This window comes from Acanthaster planci, linkage group LG01 (genome assembly GCF_054643075.1).
Source record: "Acanthaster planci isolate LZ-2023a linkage group LG01, COTS_SCS, whole genome shotgun sequence".
NCBI classification, from domain to species: domain Eukaryota; kingdom Metazoa; phylum Echinodermata; class Asteroidea; order Valvatida; family Acanthasteridae; genus Acanthaster; species Acanthaster planci.
This window is the reverse complement of record NC_141777.1, coordinates 9,523,334-9,544,890: the sequence shown is the minus strand read 5'-3', so window position 1 is coordinate 9,544,890 and position 21,557 is coordinate 9,523,334. Positions and strand designations below refer to the sequence as shown.

The 21,557-nt window shown below is 41.6% G+C and overlaps 1 protein-coding gene across 3 annotated transcripts in view; it reads left to right on the top strand.

Annotated features, from left to right (window-relative positions):
• fbxo11 (F-box protein 11) overlaps positions 1-21,557 on the top strand; it is a 58,324-nt gene that overhangs the window by 25,530 nt on the left and 11,237 nt on the right. For 2 of the 3 annotated variants that reach the window (XM_022243728.2, XM_022243726.2), the window contains exons 3-14: positions 5,110-5,215; positions 7,904-8,051; positions 12,905-13,034; positions 13,477-13,687; positions 14,388-14,494; positions 15,119-15,242; positions 15,653-15,759; positions 17,026-17,163; positions 17,790-18,007; positions 18,714-18,894; positions 19,692-19,814; positions 20,317-20,479. In XM_022243728.2, coding sequence (XP_022099420.1) covers positions 5,110-5,215; positions 7,904-8,051; positions 12,905-13,034; positions 13,477-13,687; positions 14,388-14,494; positions 15,119-15,242; positions 15,653-15,759; positions 17,026-17,163; positions 17,790-18,007; positions 18,714-18,894; positions 19,692-19,814; positions 20,317-20,479 — 1,756 coding nt within the window. The remainder of the gene's footprint in view (positions 1-5,109; positions 5,216-7,903; positions 8,052-12,904; positions 13,035-13,476; positions 13,688-14,387; positions 14,495-15,118; positions 15,243-15,652; positions 15,760-17,025; positions 17,164-17,789; positions 18,008-18,713; positions 18,895-19,691; positions 19,815-20,316; positions 20,480-21,557) is intronic. The other variant, XM_022243727.2, reaches the window with a different exon arrangement.

The window sequence follows — 21,557 nt, the reverse complement described above, 5'->3', positions numbered from 1 at the left end:
AGCATGCTTCCGTGCTAATTTTATTCATGTGTATAGAGTACATGTTTATGTACCATTTTGTCAAAGATGTATTCACCTGTACATGTGCAGTACATGCTGTTACGGGTACATGTATGATACAATAACCACCAGTACACTTTTTATTATTCAGTGTTTACTGTTTTATTTATTATTTACTTGTTTACAAACATCTGTACATGTATGGACACACTATAGATACTGTATCAAGCTTACAATGAGTCAGTCACTTAGTGTTTGTCTATGTACATGTCTTGTCCCTTTGCCACTGTTCCATACCGTACACGTAACCTCTTACAAAACAGGGAGACATACATGTTCATCTTTTTCAAGGCGCATACATGTACATTTACATGCAACTAACAGCAGCAATAAACGCAAGTGGTTTAACAACCAGGGCCCGAGGTGGGAACATTTTCTTGTGTAAGAATTTGGATAAGGAATCTGATGTAATACCGGTAGTATTATAATTGAGTCTCTAATACTTTTATGCCCTGAGTTTCTAATACTTTTATGCTCTGAGTTTCTGATACTTTTATGCTCTGAGTTTCTAATACTTTATGCTCTTAGTTTATAATACTTCTATGCTCCGAGTTTCTAATACTTTTATGCTCTGAGTTTTTAATACTATGCTCTTAGTTTTAATACTTTTATGCTCTGAGTTTCTAATACTTTTATGCTCTGAGTTTCTATTACTTTTATGCTCTGAGTTTCTAATACTTTATGCTGAGTTTCTAATACTTATATGCTCTGAGTTTCTAATACTTATATGCTCTGAGTTTCTAATACTTTATGCTCTTAGTTTATAATACTTCTATGCTCCGAGTTTCTCATACTTTTATGCTCAGAGTTTCTAATACTTATATGTTCTGAGTTTCTAATACTTTATGCTGAGTTTCTAATACTTATATGCTCTGAGTTTCTAATACTTATATGCTCTTAGTTTATAATACTTCTATGCTCTGATTTTCTAATACTTTTATGCTCTGAGTTTCTATACTTTTATGCTCTGAGTTTCTAATACTTTTATGCTCTGAGTTTTTAATACTTTTATGCTCTGAGTTTCTAATACTTTTATGCTCTGTACCGGTAGGATGATTAACTATTATTGTAAACTGTTGATTGCTAAATGTAGGTCACAAAAATTATATTTACTACAAGGTTTTTTTTACATCCAAGTAATTACAATCCCTAGAATGACTGAAATGACGTGCCAACCCCATTACCTAATCTATTAAATAATTCTGATCTTGTTAACAAAATTTCCGAAAATTGAAAAATGGTGCTCTCAGCCAATTGTGTATGCTGTTTCAGAACGTGCATTGGAAACCCTGATCAGCTGAGAGAAAATTGTGTTTGTTTATATCAACGTCGATGATAACTTCGCTGATTTGAATGTCATACACCTGCATGGGGCAATGTGGGGTGAAGTTGGGGTTATTCTTTATCATATTGGAATTATCATTGATGTTCAAAGTTAAGCTTTAGCACATAAAGTGATTGGTTTACTAATGCAGGTGAGCTTTTCTGGACTTGCTCGTATGGGCACAGCTAGTCAGAATTTTAATTACCCGAATTAAAATTTGATTGCCGTGGGCTATCGGACAGGCGATTCGTCATGGCCTGTGTGGTGCAGTGTATGGGGGCCTTTTCGTTTATGCAGACTACAATATTTGTCGATTGCTGAAGTTATCAATAATTTGTGAACTTATAATTACTTCTTTCAGCTCTCTTCCCTGCATACAAATTTAAATTACAGAATTTACAGAGAGGAATAAGCTTTCTAACCTATCCTAAGCTATCCAACTGTTTGTGCATTCAGTTAATATATGGTGTTGAGATTTTCAAGGATGAGTAAGGTTCCTAGTATGAGTAAGGTTCCTAGTATGAGTAAGGTTCCTAGTATGAGTAAGGTTCCTTGTATGAGTAAGGTCCCTTGTATGAGTAAGGGTTGACATTTCTTTACCGCAGTGAAATATCACTAGATCTCAAAATTATTTGCAAATCTCGAATGAAAAAAAACTGTTGATCCTTTAGAATTAAGACAGATGGAAAATTCTGTCTATTGACCACTTGGGTGCATATAATATTGCCAGGGCTTGAAATTGGGCTAATCAGCTGAATTTGTCACTTTACGGGAGCAAGTTGCTCCCATACAATATTTAAGACATATGTTCAAGAAAAAAAAAACAAAGACCCTGGTCCTTGCTGTTGCTTTTGTTTAAACTAATGACACTGATAACTTATGGCTTAGACTTTGGCATAGATTAAAGCCTTGATCGAGACGTACAACTAGTAGTGAGTATGCGACCAACTGGAATATCAAACATGTGCTTAGTGATAGCGACGCTACGCAAAAGTCGGGCACCGGGCCTTTATAACGTGCATATGCAAACAGACGTAAAAGGGAACTAAATGCAGCAATCAAGCGTTTACGAAATGAGTGGATTAGGCTGAGACTTTGGTTTAGCTGGTTACAGCTATTTTGGAAAAAACCACATGTTCAAGCTGTGACTGGAACCAGTGAAAATGAAACCTAAGCCGAATCCACTTGTTTAGCTTAAATTTACACACGGGGGCCAGCTTCCATACAACCGTGTATAAATTCCAGCCGTATCGATTCAGACTCGGCCACTGTGCAGATCATTCAGCGAGATTGTGACACTGGTTGGCAGCAGGTATGTGTGTGTACATTCACGTGTGTGCATGCATCGCATGCGAGACTGTGGTGTGTGCTCGGTGATGTCACGTGACATCGTAAACAAAATTGTACTGTGTTATGGTTCCGTGACATGGCCGATCCGAAGTACAATTAAAGTTCAGGTATTTTTTATGACAAAAGTAGATACAAACGGTAAAAATGTTCAGGTACATGGAATCAAACAGGCCTAAGTACCTGCGCCTGTCATTGTGATTTACAGGTGCATTTCGCAGATAAACGGGTGCATTTTAGCCACCTGCACTCATTAATTTTTTGCCCTGTATTGCCATATATTTGTTGTTATGAACCAGCCAATGCCATCAGCCTAGCATTTGTCTTTGAGTAGACACAAATGTGAGACCTGTAGATCAGTGGCGGAATCTTTGTCGTGATAAAAAATAACAAAAGACAATTCACTCCAATGCAATTTGATCACTTATTCTTTTTACATGCTGGCTGGATTTTTTGCACATTCAGTATTCAAATATCCTTCATATCCTTCAATTGTTCTGTTCAAGCATGGTCCAAACATGTACACTTTTGGTCAGCGAAAAGCACATGGCGAAAAATGTCAGACAGGCGACCGTGTCTTTTCTTTAAATTTGTAACAATTTGATCAAATTAAAAAAAATATTCAGTCTCAATTTTTTTCCTTCAGTTTTGAAATTCTTATACAAGTGCAGAGAACTATCAATATATGTACATGTACTTAAGTGGTTTCTGGAATTCAAACATTTCTGCGGCTTACAATATCAGTTACTCTACTGTTCATGTATGTACAAGTATTTATTTGTACTTGGTAGAGTAAAGGTTCAAAAGAAGACAGTGTTAATTATGCATTCCTGTTGAAAGGTACACGTGTTAACCCCTTGACGACGGGAGTTTCTTCCCAAAAGCCGACTCCAAGAATTCCAGCCTCGCATGGCCACGAAGGCCACCTGCCAAACTGCAAATTCTCGGTTTGTGGCCCTGCGTGCTCTGCACGCTTTGAATTACACAGGCTGATTGTTTGGTGGCATGCGGCTCTACTCACGCTTCCACATTGCCGTTGCCTCTTTTCAAAGTGGGGACTATTGTGATTATGATGCAAATTCGGTCTTTTCATTTCTGGGCTACACACAAAGACCAGGTACCGTATATACAAGAGCCAGGGTCTGCCTTCTTTCACCGTGTTAACTCGAGCGTGGGCCGAGAATAATAGCTGAAAAGCGTGCTGAGGATCTCAATTTCATGGCGTGTCTAGCCGCCTCCCGGCGTAAAGGGGTTAAGCAGGTTAACACATGTACATGGACATGGTTAACTTTGAGGACAGTTTTTGCAGTTTTTACAGTTTTCGTTGAAAATGTGAGCCTGCAAATTTGTCAACGGCAAAGGCAGCAAAGAGAGGTGTTGAGATTTCTATTTCCCGTGCATCCACCCACCCACGCACACCCAAATGGGGGCTGATGTTTGGCTGGAACAAATGCCATTGTCCATAAGAAACTACACCTACATGTACCCATACATGTAAGCTGAGAGTCAGAGTGGGCGTTTGGAATCTGACGCTGCCCAGATCCAGCCAGGCATTGATCAAATTTTGGGCATCCCTGTTCCCCAGGAGAGCATTCGCCAATCCTATCCTCCCCCATGAGGCCTGTAGGGTTATTACCCTCTGACCTCACATACATGTACATGTACATGTAGGTTGCCGGCTGGTGATGATTGGGAACTCTGTCCAGTTAGGGTAACCCCCTTCTCTGTAACCATTAATAGATGTTGTCCTGTTAAATGCCACACTTGTGTATTCTGCCACAGCCACCTTTTCCACCAATCTGCTTTTTGCCAGATTAGGCCGGTCATACACGAGGGTACTTGTATTCAACTGTCTCTAGTTTTGCCGCTGTGCTGTATCTCCCCTGATACTGAGATGCTTCAGCACCAATTGCTTGAATCTCATATTGAATTTGCACAATGGGGGGGGGTTAGACACTCTTTTCGCAAAGAAAGTGGCGGCAGATATTCAAGTCATTGGATGTAATTTTCCTGATGTTCTAATCATAAGTGTATGTGTATGTGGGTTAAATGCTGCATGCAGTGTGAAGCCATACATTATATTTCCCACCCCCTTGCATCTTTGATAATGTCGCAGGGTCGTTATCCCCTTTAACCCAACCATCACCCTCCCTGCAGCAAGCACATTATCCCAGTGGTCCTGAACCCCTCAGCGCCTGCTGTCTTTTACGCAGTACTTGGGGAGCTTGGTCGGGTGATAGCTCAAAGGTCATCGTCCTTGATTCTTACCCATATCCCCCCCCACTCAAGTGTAGCCCTTGTCCCCTTCCCCCTGAGCAGGTCAGTAACCTTTCACTCCTTAAAGTGTTCACGGTTTTGTTTGTTCCCTCCCCCAACAGGGTATCCTGGCCGGCTCATCCTCAGGTACCACTTCCATCAGTGTGTCCGCGTCCAAGGCCAAGAGATCGCGGCTCACCCACCACCAGGCTGCCCAGAGTGTAAACTGTGAGTGCGAAGGAAAAATGTTGAAGCCAAGTCAAGCCAATAAGTACACTCTGTCAATAAGCATACATTATTAGTTATCACATGAGTGCGAGTGGAACATGGAATAATGAAGTGCATCTGTGTCCTGTATACCACTCGGCCTTTGGCCCCGTATATTACTCTACTTTTTTCCGTTTTTCCACAATTTATCTTCAAGCAAACGTAAAGATGTTATAGGGGCCTATGCGCATACTTGCCACCTTTGCGTTTTGCTGTCAGCATAAAAATAGCACAATGCGCAGAGTTAGAATAGCACATTATGCGGCGTTTGACATGAACTATACAATACGGTTGTGTATCACACTGGTTGTTGCCAGGGGTCAACCAATCAGAATTGAGAATTCAAATTTGCTTGAATAGTAGTACTTGCTGTGCCACCTGTTTACAATATTGCTGTAACTATTTCAAGATGTATTTTGCATTGGGGAGATGTTAATTTATATAACGGGTTTTGCCCTTACCCAACATATATATTGATAAACACTGTATGCTTAGTGCTTACCCACGAGTAAGTAAGCAGGAGGTCGTGGGTTCGAGTCCCACCCGAGTAAGCTTGTGAATTTTTTCGCAAGCTCTCGGACAAGCACTGAGCATATAGTGTTTATCAATATATATGTTGGGTAAGGGCAAAACCCGTTATATAAATTGCCGTAACTGTCAGCAAGTATACAATCAGATAATTCATGCATACAAAGTAAGTTATGAATGTTTCACATTTGTGCAATAGAATGACTCGTATCAAGTGACAGTGGAATGTACTGACGGAATGGACCATTAAGTCCGTCGCCGTCAATGAAATTATTTACACTGTAAACCATAGCACTAATTAACATTGAGCATTTGAAGATCATCTTATCTGATCTATTCATGATGTGCAAGACATTACAAGACATCCAAGATACCACAAGACCACATTAACAGATACTGTTATAACCTATCTACATGTAGCATTGACCATGGAGGAACGAATGGTCTGTCCCTTCCTCCATGCATAGACTGTGCCCACTTACTTGTTCAAATAACTTTTCCAAGTACATGTACATGTTCCGTGGCGTGAACAGGAACAGGAGGAAACGCCATGCATCATTGATTACTTGCAGTGGTGGCAGGTCTTAATAACCTGAACCCTGCCTAGCCAAACATGATCCAACAGTGTGGATCAGGTTGATCCCAGTTGTGGATGTGCGATACATGTATGTTGAATCCAGATGTTGGGTACTTTTCTGTTTTCACACTTCATTTGTCCTTAATGCTGCAGGGTGTTAGCGAAATGCATAGGGGATTTGGGGTTCAATGTAAACCTGCTTATGCAAACATACTTAGAAGGGAAAAACTGGAGGTTAGATAAAGGATTTTTTTTTCAAACATACTGACATCTCGTTAGCTTTTACCAGGTATGGGATTTCTCAGGATTTTGTCTGGATTTCAAGGTTAAGTGAGAGAACTTTAGAGGTTGAATTTAGGTTTTGCTGCATTTTGTACTTTCTGTTCACAAAAAGTGAGTGCAGTCTAAATATTCATTTCATTAGCCATTGAAAGCTCTAAAATGTACAATTTTAACTATCCTGTCTGATGACTGATTCAAGGATCTCTGTCCAAACTCAAACTGTGTAAATTGGAAAGTTTCGTAATCCAGTCCGACTCCCTTCCGAGGTTCCTGGAAAAGATTATGTGTATTGTTGTTGGAGCATGGTTGGCATAGCAGATATATTATCTTTAGTGTATTACTGAATCAGCGAAATGCGTGACAGCTGAACAAAATTCAAGATTGATTTTTAATCTCCAGGAGTTCATCCTCATATTGGCACGACTGTTTGGTTATGTCAGGTTGACATTTGGGATGAAATTTGTCTGAAACTGGTGGGAGGGGAGAGGAGAATGTACAAGCGACATGTTGTGCCTGGAAGATGGGAAGAGGGAAAGAAATGCTCTTGGATAAGTTTGACATTTATTAAATATAGTTACCCAGGATGTTGCTTTGAAAAGATGTGACTCAGAATTTCACACTGATAAATTGGTACTCTGCCAGGAGAACTGTTATTAAAGTGGGAGTCATTTCATTTATTTACGCACGGGTATACATGTACGCTAAACGTGTATGGAGATAAGGTCTTAGTGTAAATTTGATCTCAGTGACTTGTTTCTTATTGTTTCCTTCAGTTGTTTTCGTATCGTTTTACTGTTATATGATTTCTTATGCAGTCCGTGAAATTAGGCCAGACAAGTAGTGGGACAGAACACATCAGTAGGCTTGCCAGTTCAATCAGTTTTTGTTTCTGCCGCTTAGCTTTTGATCAGACATACACGTACAGTACCAGCATGGCATTACCATGAAACACTGACAAAGTTTAAATTCACAAGCACAAAAGCCAGAGTCAAACCCCTACAAGATTTTACTGTTGGGCTTTTCACCTTCTAGATTTCCTTTGAACATGCTGCCCAACCACATCTGCTTTTGGTCGGACAAATGCCAAAAGTTGTCAGAAAATGTCCAAACTTGGACCATAATTTTACGCTCTGTGTATTTACATTTGACTGTTCGTCCACTGAAACGTTTCACTGTGAATACATAGAGTAAACCATGGATGTTTTGTTCAATGTGAGGTTGCATCACTGACGGAGACTCTTTTGGCATATCTCCCTCGACAGTGTCCAATCCCGAAGACAACTTCCTCCAGTATCATGTCCCGTCTGAAATCCTGCTCAAGATCTTCTCCTACCTGCTGGAGAAGGACTTGTGCAACGTGCTGTGCGTCTGCAAGCGGTTCAACACGTTAGCAGGGGACCCCACAGTATGGTAAGACGGCAAGCTTCTCATGCAAAGATTTCTGATATTACTTGAGCCCAACCTACAGCTCTTTGCCACCACACAGTCAAATCGAGGCCACTGCCTGCGCACGTGATCTTGTGGCCAGGTGGCCGTAATAGTTAATAAGATGGCAGTGAAAATAGCCCAGGCATATATATATATATATCTCTTAACAAAAGACCAGTGGGTGCTTTTCACAACCTGCTGCTGAAAACATGCGGCTACCTATTTATTTTGTGAGTCTTCATGTTGAATGCTGTAGTCCAGTAATGGTACCATAGGAATTAGCGTACTTTGTGTACATGTACTTGTAGACCCCTTCAGATCAATTATGCAGCATAGCAGGCTGTGTGTCATCCGCACCAATGTGTATCATCCGTGCAAATGCCAGATCACTGCTAGCTCCTTTCAGTATTTCTGCCATCTTATTTGTTGAAACAAGATAACGTCTTCTCTGTTGGAATATTATTTTTGCCACACAAATCAGTAGCAAAAGTATTTTAAAAAGCCAATGAACAGAAAAGGGAGCTTATAGTAAATGAGAGAAATATGGAAGGGCTGCGTAGCACCGTGATCAGAATATCGACAAGAATATAATATCAAATCAGTGCTCTGAAATATGTGATTGCCGAGCTTTCGGTAACTGAGTACCTTCTTCAGGGCCAGCAGATTCTGAAAGCTCGGCAATCACATACATGTATTTCAGAGCACTGATTCAATATTATATTCTTATAGTGAAGGTAGTCATTGCAGTTGTGAATCAGATTGCACACTGGTCACCCATAGACTGAAATCCAGTAAGTGTGGTGATTGCCTTGACCGAAGGCTGGTGCCCGGATTAGTTTGTAGTATATAGTGCAACACTTTCCTTTTGCTGCACATGTGTACCAGATGGACCAGCTCAGCAATCGACTTTTTATGGAACTGTGGAATTTTTTTAAACTCGCGTTGGAAAGATCAAGGTGTCAAGAAGATTATGACTGGACTCTGCAGAACCAAACCTGTCAAAAATGTGCAAAAGCAGGTGTTTTGGGGTGGATGGGAGGGGAGGAGAAAGTTGCACTCAAAAAGACAATGCACTCTTGGGGTTGCATTCAACTCTAATCATAACAAGGTTGCAGGAATTAGCCAAACTTTGCTTTGTTCAAACCAGACCTTGTTCTAAATGTACCGGTATAAAAGGACTGGAAAAAAACCGACAACAATGAAAAGCAAACAGTTCAGGAGATTGGGTCGCCCCAAAATGTGTTCTTTAAAGCAGCAGTTTGTTTGAACCGAGCTTTTTATCGAGATTCAACTATTCTCTTCGGCATTTGACCAAAATGCGTAAAGAGCATTATTTTCATGCCAGTAAGTGCAGAGAGTCTACATGTAGTTCAAATTTTCGATGTAGCACAGATCTTTCCTTTTTTAAACTGATGGGAAATGTCGTAAGATTAATCCCAACCCCCTAGGGTGTTGTAACATCATATTGAAATTGGAGGATTGAGGACTGTAATGGTGGTAAGGCTTTTTCGTTTCTTTTCTTTTGTTTTTTTTTACATATTAGGGGAGGGTGTGGGCTTTCAGGAGGAAGTACCTCATGTGCAATCATGGGGGGGGGGAACTTGCCATTTGGGAATGGTCCCGAAATACTTGCATGGAGCGAAGAATGTACCAGTGGAGAATGTACCGCAAATTGTCTTTAAGGAAGTCATTGATTGACTCAATTTGAGGGAGAGCTGGCGTCGATTTCCTGCCGTAATTTGGATGGTTACTGTACTTTGAGGTTCTCCCTGTATCCCTCTCTACCCTCACATGGCTTGCCCAGGTAGCCCCTTGGGTGACTCTGTCCTTAGCTAAAAGTTCTTGTCTGGCATTGGGCATGTCATGCCCCCGGCACTTTAGACGTGGTGTTTGAAATATCCTACATACGCATGCCCACTGTGCAATGTACTGTGCATCAAAACTGCTTGTACCATCCAGTGTGCGCCAGTCTGTTTTGCATATTGTCCGATTCTGCCATTTGGTTTTTTTTTTGTGTGTTTGACTGATTCCCATCGGCCAGATGATTCCATGTACCGGTATGACCAGTGACTTCAGTGGGTAGACCGAGGTCAGGCCCGACTTGTCAGTCATGAAGTCAGTTTCCTGGTTGGGGGGGGGGATTGTCTACACAGTTGGTGGTGAGAGGCAGTGAACACGTACCACTGATTTGGCAGGCTGCAAATGGACAGTCATAGGATGGACTGGATACTTGTGTCAGAAGGTTTGCCCCTCTTTTCACTTGAACCCTGACCAGGACTTGTTTCTTGAAAACAGTACAGCAGGAATGACCTTATAATCCGAAAATGGCAATGGCTTCCGCCCACATCCTTGTTTGTTAGGGCACAAATTATTGACCTGTGTACCTTCTATTACTAAGAAATGCCTCGAAAACGTTTTGACAAGACTTCTCAAGATTTGGCATGCCCAGTGTACAATATTTCATAATCATGGTTGGCATTCATGCTGGGTCACGTAGCTGCCAATATAGTAACCTGCCAGTGTTAGTTACACGTACCATGCATCAAAGATCTTTAATATGCCAATGAGGTTTAGCGAAAACAAGCCAAGTGCATGTACATATGGTACATGTGTACCGATACAATAAACGCTGTGTTTATCTTGCAGACCCATGAAACATAGATGTAGCACTCACAAAATTTCCATGGCCTGAAAAGGTGCAGTCAACGACTTTTCTGCACCTTTAATTGTCTGGAGTTTCAGAAAATTTTGAGTTACGTTTCGCCCCTAAGGAATTTTGTGAAATTCATCTTTCCACTTTGTCATGGCTACCATGCAGTTGATGCCAAACCAAATACTTGAACAAGTCATACAGTGCAGTTTGCTATACCGATAGAGTATGACAATAAACAGAACAAAAGCTGGAAATAAATGTGCTTGAAACCAAACAAAGCACAGAAATTGCAAAACTGAGAGAGCTTTATGTCCCATTTGAAATAGCCCATGCACTCTGTTTTTCTCTAAAAGCTGTATCTTGTTTTAAAAATAAAATTCTGTTTACTTTTCCCGCTTTCTTCCAAAGTGGGACGGGGGAAAGGAAAGAGATAAAGCAGTATGTGTACATTTTGGAGTTAATCAGGTAGACTGATTTGGAAGACTTACATGTACCTACAGGGGATTTTGACACAGAATGACCCATATTGTTTTCTGTGACCACAGGTGTGGCCCAAGTGTGCAGGAAACAAACTTGTGTCTCATCTGTTTAGTCTCCAGGGACAATGTCCGTTAGAGTTACTAACTGTGGTCGTTGAACGATTTGTCAGCGTAACTGGTCTGTCCTGCCTCTCTGTCAATCCTGGCCGGTGATTTCCCCCTGTATTGACTGCTAGCGGGATGCTCCCCGTGTTTGTTGGTCCTTCCCTCCCTCTGCCCTGAGCCGGGGTTTCCCCTGTATGATTGATTGATGGTCTTCTGGTGCGACTACATCCTGCCCAGTCTGGGAAACGGCTGGTCATCCATCTTTTAAGCCTTCAGGAACTGACAGGCAAGATGAACAGCACGTCCGTCATATGAGTGATCCTCCAAACCCTTAAAGTTTGGAATCTCTTCAGATTGACAAACCTTTGTTTCCAGACGCTGTACATGTCATAAATTAATTTCTGTGTCAGAGATTCTTATTTCATCTCTCACAATAAATAAGCTCTGTGTGCACAATGCAAATTTGCATTGCCGACTCTATTCAAGTTTCTCATTTTTCATGAAAATTTTGAAGTATCTCAGTGGATTAGCGTGATACGGGTAGCAACTTTCCATTCAATTTGTTGGACCATTGATCCAGTGTTAAAAAATTTGAATGTGCTGGGGAAATCAAATTCAAAAGGTCTGATTTTTTAATAGCATTAATAATAGGTACATATTTGTACCATTGGGTCTTTCTAGTGTGAATGAGTGGTTGAAAAAATGAAAGGTTGAAACTCTATAAAACTATTCAGCAAAGAACTATTCAGCAAGGCCTATCAAGTCATATTTGATTGGATTTAAAGGTAGTGTACACCAATGGTAAACCCCCCCCATATCAGACTACTGTATAATCCTGAAATATCTTACTTGAAAGAAAGTATTGGTACATACATGTACCGGTAGCAGCCTCAATCAATCTGTAAAATACTTCTTCCCAGAATGCTGTAGTTTTCGGGAAACAGAAAATTTGTTCTCTTTTTTTTTTTAACGATGGTCGGCCGACCATTGTATAGGAGTTCATATTTTGCACATCACAGTCTTTTAACAGGCGCCAATTTTTTTGTGTTTGTAGATGTCGTGGGAGTCTCCGTTAATGAATGGATAAACCTAAAAGCAGCTGAAATATATACCGACAGAAATTCTCCAAAAGCATTGTAAACTGAAATTATAGGAACCTGAGTGCAAGGTGTAAACTAGAAAATAAATTGGATCAGTATGAAGTTAAATATTTTTAAGGAAAGGATTCTCTAACCACGAAAACTTGTAGGCAATTTTATGATTTATGCGCAACACTTTGTAAAGTTTTCCAACTGAAGGTTCATTTTTCATGCATATTCCCACATACGGAGCAATTTTCTACTTCGTAGTAGAACATTTCACAGTCAAATAGCTCCTTGTTAAATATGCTCACTTTGGGATGCAAATGTATTTCATGATGTCATGATTTCCCGTTCATGCTCATATTCATATTCAAATACAACCAGCCTGGCTACTGTTAAAGAGCAGCACTAGACCTCCAAGCTCCCAAGTAGATGTACGTTCACCCGTTTTCCTTTTTGTACAGTGAATAACTTCGTAGTTTTAACTTGTTCCCCTTTCTGTCTGAAATAATACAGGAAAAAGATGTACCAGTCAGTATATGAGATGTCGCTGCCTTTGCTGCGCCCAGCACCAACAAGGTTTAAGTTCGTCCAGCCAGACAAGGTGGACTCCCCCAACATCTGGAAGGAGAGCTTCAAAACACTAGTAAGCTGTTTTTGATCATTTTCACAACTAAATTTATTTCTATACAATTTTCTTCTCATTGTAAGCTTCTCAACAATTCAGTTTTTAGAATAAGGAGCCATGCATCCCCTCTGAGTGAATTCCCACATCTACATGTGCGTAGGCCTTGTACTTACTTAATGAATACTACCAACATGGTTTGTATTATGCACGATTTGTAAGCGCTCGTAGAATTTTTCAATTCTCCACAGATTTACAGGCAACAGTCTGGCCACATTGACCGGATAAATTGATGAACTTGAAGAAAAAGATAATGTTATAAAGTCATCATCATTTTTCATTTGGTGTTACAATTCACCATAACAGGTGTGCATGTGGGAGTATTTAAATGCACAAACACCGTCAAGCAGGCATTTGTGTCTACATTTGTCAGTAACATTTTTACAATCAATTCTGCTCGCAGTACAATGCGGTTCACGTAAAGCCGGGCCATGCACGCCGCGTCTACGAAAACAGAGAGATGTACAGGGGGAGAAATATCCAGTATTACGACACGATAGAGGAGGCTTTGTCATCGGTGGAAGGGAACGATTACCCACTAATCCTACTACATGCTGGGGTGTACAGCGGAGAGTGGCTGTACATTGACACGCCGGTGTGCATACTTGGTGCTGGTAAGCAAATGATGGAGGCTGTGACTCTGTACATAGCCAGTGACCCTTTCTCCACTTGAGGTTCTTAATGCCTTTAACAAAATAGCCGACCGGAGAGTCGGTAGAGAATTTTTCCACAGACCCCTGGTACCTGCTAAATGTCTTGAAGACTGACACTCTGTAATGTTTCAGAAAGGACATACAGTGAACGTCTTAGTTTAGGTGCAAGATGTCTTTTTTCTACACAATGGGGAGGGGCGGGCAGAAAGCCTCCTATCAAGTACTCCTACAAGTTACCTGCTTAGCGCAGTAGCAGCTGGTGCCAGTTGTGGGGGAAAGATGTCATCAAATATCTTTCACCAGATTTTGAATGACCAACATTTTTTCCAGTGCAGAAATTACATCTTGTAAAATGTTACTTTCAGCTTATCTGACTAAGACTGGCCTGCTGCCCCCCCGCAAGTTTGGTGGTTGAATAGTAAGACACCTGCACTGGTAAACAGGAGGTTGTGGGTTTGAGTCCCACCTAAGTAAGCTTGTGGTTTTATCACAAGCCCTTGGATCACACTACTCAATGTATAAAGTATATGTCAGTGTAGGGCAGAATACCCAATGTAACAAAATTTTTCTTTATCAAGTAACATGGACAGAGACATTCTATGTGGGCTCGAGTGAGCTCAAGTGATAAATGTTAAGTTCTAGAACTTTCCTTTGTCTACAGCGCCTGGTCATATTCCAGACAGTGTCATCGTAGAAAACTTCAAGGAGTCAACATTCGTCTTCTTCGAAGGCTGTGAGGATGCCTACTTAGGACATATCAGCATTAGGGTAAGTGTAACCAGTGTTTTTCTTACCACGCTTCCTTTTTAATTTTTTTTTTCAAATTTGACCTTTGCGTATACTGAGCTGGGGTTTTTTCTATTGCCAGAAACCTCTTCTTGCAGAATTTGAAAGGAAACAGTGGGTGTAGTTTGTGAGATGAATCCAAGAAATGGTCTAGTTTTGGAATGATGATTTAGGAATCAGAAGAAAAGTTCAGCTAGTTCAAGTGCTGCTTAACATTGTGGGCTGCAAAGCAGAAGGGATGATGTATATAAGTGCCATGGAGTGTAATTCTACTCTTGAGGAAAAACTTGATTTAAAGGGTTTTGTGTTGTCTCATTTGATTGGCATCTCATTGGGCCTTGGAAGGTAAAAGAAGTAGTTATCTTTACATAACTTTGTTAGAGTATTCGTACAAGTTTGCACTCAAGTACTTGTACTCATACTCTTGAAAAAATACTTGTGCTTAGACTCGCCTGAGTTTTTGTACTTAACACATTGCTTCAGAAAAACCTTCCAGACAAGAACAAGTTTTTGTACTTGTACATGTGCTTTGGGACACCTTCTAGACGACAACACTAATACACCATTATTATTTTGGCATTTTCTCCATTACGTTTTCTGCTGCAGTTTAACCCTGACCACCAGTCCAACACCCCCCACCACAAGCACTCCTGCGTGGAAGTGGGCTCTTGCTGCTCGCCCATCATCGACAGCTGCAACATCCGCAGTCGCTCACAAGGTAGAGCAAGGGGTACAAGCGTTTTTTGCTATTAACCCCTCACCCTGACTCTTGGCACCATCCTTGTCCCCATGCTTCCTGGCAAATAAAAGCTTTTTGTACTCTTTAAATTAACGGAAATTGATCCCACTGCCACAGATCCTCTTTCCCGAGGAACTAAAAATGCCCTGTGCTCCCCCAAGGTCAGTGGGGGTCTGTATCGATGGTTCATGTCCATGGCCCCTCTACAGCCCACAAATACCTTGTTACCTCTGTGGATTGGGCATGCTTTTACTTTGCTAAAGCCTCTTATTAAGTGCACTTTCTCCCATTTTAAACTTTCTGTAAGAAAACCAATGATTTCTGGTCGCAAGCCCTCCCTCCTGGAATTAGAATTTCCAACTGTCCGTTGACCCTCTCATGTCTTGCTGATCATTTTCCAGTTGGTGCAGCTGTAAGCGTCAGTGGCAAGAATGCAGCACCCACCGTCAAGAATTGCGTCATCAGCGACTGTGAGAACGTTGGACTGTTCATCAATGACCACGCCCAGGTATGAGATAGAATTGAATGACTGATTTGGGTTAACTTACTGCGACTTTCCTGTAGGATTACAAAATTAAATCCAATGGGAAAACAAGGCAGACTAACGTCCCTGTCAGTTTACCGTGATTGCGATGTAAAACTAATAGGCTGAAAAGGGTTGCGGAAGATTTCTGCGCAGCCACGATAAGTTAGCAGGGGTGCAAAAAAGTCCAATGAGAACAGTTCTGAAATACTGTAGATTGACCGCGACCACACTAAACATACGAACCGGACTACTGCCTACACAGAGATGGATAGCAGACACGCGAAAATGGTTGTATGGTTCCCAGTCTTCAGCTCCATGTGTACAGTACAGATAGAGCTATACACACGTTGTGCACGGGGCTTTTCGTGTGTGGGTTTGTGTCAGATTTGGCAGAATTTGTCTGATTTTGTCTTTGCTTCTGTCAGATTTTGCTGATTTTGTCATGATTTGTACAGTGCAGGCAAGGTACATGTAATCAGCTGGTCTTACTAGGCCTAACACAGCAAATAAACATTCCGTTACGGTTGAAAAAGTCCACATGGGAATGCGCGGCAGATTGACACGAAGAAATGTCGCGGTAAGTTTCTGTGTGCCCATGGAAGATCCAATGGGAACGTGGCTCTAGACTGAGATCTGGACAGCAGATTCAGATGAAGCCGTAGAGCTGTTAAGCACAGATGCCTGCTAAGTAAAAGCTGGTTGCCAGCCAAAATAGTCCTGCACTGCATGTCTCTTGTGACTGGTCCTCAGCCAAATTTTTGCTCAGCACGTTCATTTTCTTAGCAGTGTTTTCCCTCACTTACAGCCAAGCAGATATTGTTGACTGCTTATGGCTCCTGCTGCTGCATTGGATTCAAGCCAGGCACCTAATCCTGGTAAACTCGGCAGTTAAAGCGTTTGCACTAGTAATCAGGAAGGCGTGGGTTTGAAACACACCCAAGCAAACTTGTGGTGGTGTATTTTTTTCACTCATGGACCACATCAAGAATAAAGTTGGAATGGATACATCGGTGTAAGGGCAAAAGTAGGTATATATTAATATTTCTCGCAGTCAAATTGTTATCATCAATATTTGCTTTGCAATAGTTCGGTGACATTTGGCCTTGCTGGTTGCTAAGGTGCATAGCACCCTCTGTTGTTCAGACACAGAGTTAATTATCCCATCAACTGCACATCAAATCAGATGTACGTGTACCATTCATGATCAGGTTGGAGATGATTATTTTTGTGTGTGTGTGTGTCTCCCAGGGTCACTACATGGACTGTGAAATCAGCGGCAATGCCCTGGCGGGCATCTGGGTCAAGAACCACGCCAATCCCCTCATCAGACGGTGTCATATCCACCACGGTAGGGACGTGGGCGTCTTCACTTTCGACAACGGCATGGTGAGTTGACTCATTGGTTGGCAGTCGAAAAAAAATGGCATTATGTCAGGCAGGGCAGATCAGTGGTGTAATGCTTGATCAATCCTGATCAGCAGCTCATGCCTTGCACAGGTTGAAAAAAATCATTTTTGCTCAGATGTGCTTTGAAAATAAATATTCTTAATTCCAGGCTTCATTCCTAGACATTTGTGATGTAACCTGTGGAAACCCTTCATGTGTTGAAAAATTTCACGCAGGCATTGGTCATACAGCAGAAAAGCTGTTTTCAAAGTTTTCAGCAATCACTACACACAGTTTAAGATGTGGTTTTGAAAAGGCTCCTCCAATGTGAAAACAGGAGACTTGAAGACCGCTTCACTGATATCTAGCATTTTCACCAGGTGAAGGGTTTTCACAAATGGCCTCACATTTTGCTGAGATTCTGTAATTGAGCTTTACAGGAAATATCTGTCAAAAGGACTATGACTTGCAGTGCTAAAGATGGCAGAGACATAGCTCCCAGAAAGTGAGTAGCTTAGAAGCTACGCAACCATCTGCTGCTTACTTCCACAAAGTCCTTCTTGAAACACTCAATTCTACCGACAGTACGCAGTCACTTTAGTTGGTTTTGCCGATTGGTCACGCAGGGTCACTTTGACAGGTGCGACATCCACCACAACCGGATAGCCGGCTTTGAGGTCAAGGCGGGGGCCAACCCCACGGTGGTCCACTGCGAGATCCACCATGGCCAGACGGGGGGCATCTACGTCCACGAGAACGGCAGGGGGGAATTCCTGGAGAACAAGATCCACTCCAACACATTTGCCGGTGTGTGGGTCACATCAAACAGCGACCCCACTATCAGGTGCGCACATTTTTCCCTCAAAATTCATTTCCAAATGTGTTTCTTTTTAATGGAGAATTGCTAGGTTAATTACAGTTCGAAGGCAAGACTGAATCCGCCTCGAGCAGAAGCATCCCCCTCAATGGTTGGAGTGAGCCACGTTGTTCGGGAGTGTTCATTTTGTTGGTAGCGATGCAACCATGACGTGTGTATATCCTAGTCTTTCGTAAATCAGCAAAGTTCTGTTCTGACCGAAGGGGCTTCCATTACTTTAAAAAATTGCACCATCTCTTGGTCCAGCTTGAAGCCCATAGAAGAAAGGGGGATTTTTTGTAAAGGTTCAGTCTGTCTGTTGTACAAAATGCAGCAGTGTTAACGGTTGAGATAAAAACATAACTAAAATAGAATTGAAATATAAACGAAAGTAAGTATAGTCCTTGGAATTTTGTGGAATAACCAGCATAAAAATTGAAGCATTAAATCATTTTCCTCTACCTTGAATCAAGACAGAATCATTCTTCATCAGCTCCATAAGGCTGGTTAAAGTATTTGCTTTTAAAAAGAATTTCTGAGAATATGTCATGTAGTCATCCAGAAAAGAGAGGATAATAAACACCTTGAACGATGGTCAGAGTTGAATTTTCTATCACTTTCATTTGCAGTATCAGTTAAATTTAAGAAAGAAAATATTAATACTACTTTCTGTTTGCTGTTCTGCTTTTCACAGGGGCAACGAGATTTTCAACGGGCATCAGGGTGGGGTGTACATATTTGGGGAGGGGCGGGGCTTGATAGAGAATAACGACATCCACAGTAATGCGCTGGCTGGCATCCAAATCCGAACCAACAGTAATCCAATCATCAGGGGGAACCGTATTCACGACGGACAGCACGGTGGTATTTATGTGGTGAGTAGCGCCAGTCTACAATTGCACGGAGTGCGTACTTGAAGTATGTTTGTCCACTTGGAGAACACTTTGTGGAAAGTCTATGTAATTCAGATGAGCAGCACTGCGCAACACGGTGGAATTTTCTACAAAATTGAGAAAACCTTAATGTGACCGAGTTGAAATGTAAATTGAGGAAGGACTGTTGTCAAGCAATTTGACCCAAGGCTGAGAAAAACCTGTGTGTTTCCATGAGAATGTTGTGACCTGAAGAACGCTGAGAAGTTTTAACCAACGTGATTAAGGCTTGCTCTACTTGATATTCCTGACAAACAAAACAAAGGCCTGAAGCCACAGTTTAAAGTTCCTTTCGTAGTCTTTTTCCAAATAAATGATTTAATGTAAAGTCCCAGTTTCAAGCACCTGAGACGGTCAAACATGCAAGATACATTTGTTGTAATGAGCCAGTATTCCAACAGCACATGCTCAGTACGAGGCTATTCGGGAACAGCAGCACGCGCACTCGATAGTCTGTCCTGTCAGTGCAGCCATTTTCGAGCTCACACACGCACTTTGTTCCTGGAAAGACCTTGGTTATTTGAAAAGCTCAAACTGTCGTATTAGACCTCGCTGTCAGGTACTTAGTTCTAGTTTTTGATGGTACTCCACACCCTCAGAGTGCCTGCTGCAAACTCTAAAGAGAGGAAGACATGATTAAATAGATGTGCATTAGAGATTAAAGTGGGAAATGGGAGTACCCTTTGACTTCCCCCCAAAATGTGATTTTTGTGTCTTTGTGGTTGCTTGTATGTGTTTAGCACGAAAAGGGCAAAGGATTGATCATTGAGAATGAGGTATATAGCAACACACTGGCCGGGGTGTGGGTGACGACAGGTAGCTGCCCGGAGCTCAGACGGAACAGAATACACAGCGGCAAACAGGTCAGGCAACCCAACAGTGTGTGTCCCTGTTCCTTAGGACTCGTTTTCTAAGACATAGACTGACCTTGATCAGGTGGCTTGTGCAGTGTGCTGCAACCCCACCCGGGGAATGTTCACGTTTAAGCTTTGGCCAGCTCAGTTGGGGGACAGTTGCCATTGAAATGGGTGCGGTATCTCTCTTAGTCAACAGTGACGGAGTGCTTGAACTGGAGAAAAAGTTCCAAGTTAACCCCCTCCCGTGAATTTTAATAAAATGCGTTGTGAAACCTCACGTGATCACTTACTTGACCCAAAGCTTGTTTGAAATGAAAATTTTGGCCGCATCCTCACTGATATGTTCCTGCTGGACCCCATCTTCATTTATCTTGGGCAAGGGTTTTTTTCCTTTTCGACTAAAAAAGTTAACCCCCAAATTTGATGGTACATGTACTTCACATGCTTAATGACGGGGTCGACTCGACACGAACGCACGTTGCTGACTTCCCTCTATTTGTTCCTATAGGTTGGAGTGTACTTCTACGACAATGGCCACGGCACCTTGGAGGACAATGACATCTTCAACCATATGTACTCGGGGGTGCAGATCCGGACAGGCAGTAACCCCATCATCCGGCGCAACAAGATCTGGGGCGGTCAGAACGGCGGCATCCTGGTGTATAATGGAGGTAGCGCTTGGAATGTTTGCTCTGTTTCTGTTGATGTGATCTTGTAGTAATTTCGTGCTTGAAGTCTTCAGACCAGTGGGACAGTGCACAAAGTATGATTTCTTACAAGTATGATCAGGCAAGCTTTCGAGCTTGCACAGATATTTCACTGAGATATAAAAACATCGCTCAGACAGTAACTGTTTTTTGTCTAGACCTGGTCATTATTGTTGATATTTTGATCTGGGAAGCACCAACCAAATGTGCAATTTGAATTATGTAGAATCTTGCTGCTCTGAGCATGCCTAAGTGAAGGTTAATTTGGCAAGTGAGGAATTGGATAATAGGAGGGGGGCAGTCGGATGTTTGAGGAAAGTCTTTGACCTTGGGCCAGGATTTTTTGTTTGGCTGATACTGTAATAAGCGTAGAACGGCTACCTTAAGAAGCACAGCTTTCTTTCAAACTCTTGTCAAGTGTTTTTTTTTTTCATATGTATCCCATCTGTTATGACTGCAGAGGCATGCCAGCTTGTATTTCAAGTAAACCTCGCAGCAAAAGTTAAGGTGTACCAAGGACGCCATTGATTTTTGTCGGTGACTTGCATGAATTCCACTCAAGTAGACCCCAGATTAACTGCTGCCTACACCCACACAATTGCTAAAACGTTAAAGATGGCATCAGTCACCTACATGTAGATGCACTCTTGCAATGCCCTGACCTTGTCACGGCATTGCAAGAATGCAATTTATGTAGTCTTCTGTGGTAGATGGATGTGTTTTATACTACTCAAAAAAAGTTAAGGACCTATTTTTTTCTTAACTTGTAATTTTTTCCAAGCAATGAGTGGGGTGTAGTTCTTTCATTTTGTGTTTGTCTAGATGGTGTTCTCATTGGAATAAAAATTTTAAAATGTTTCAAAACATCAAATCCACATTTTCAGCTGTAAAGTATCTCATACAAAAAAGTATACACAAAATAAAAAAGTGAACCTCAATAGGTCTGAGTCGATTTGAATAATTCACTGTTCGAACATTCGACCTTCAATTGGATCGAATATCCGAGTATTCGGTCTTACCAACTGGCAGATTGTTACGGAAC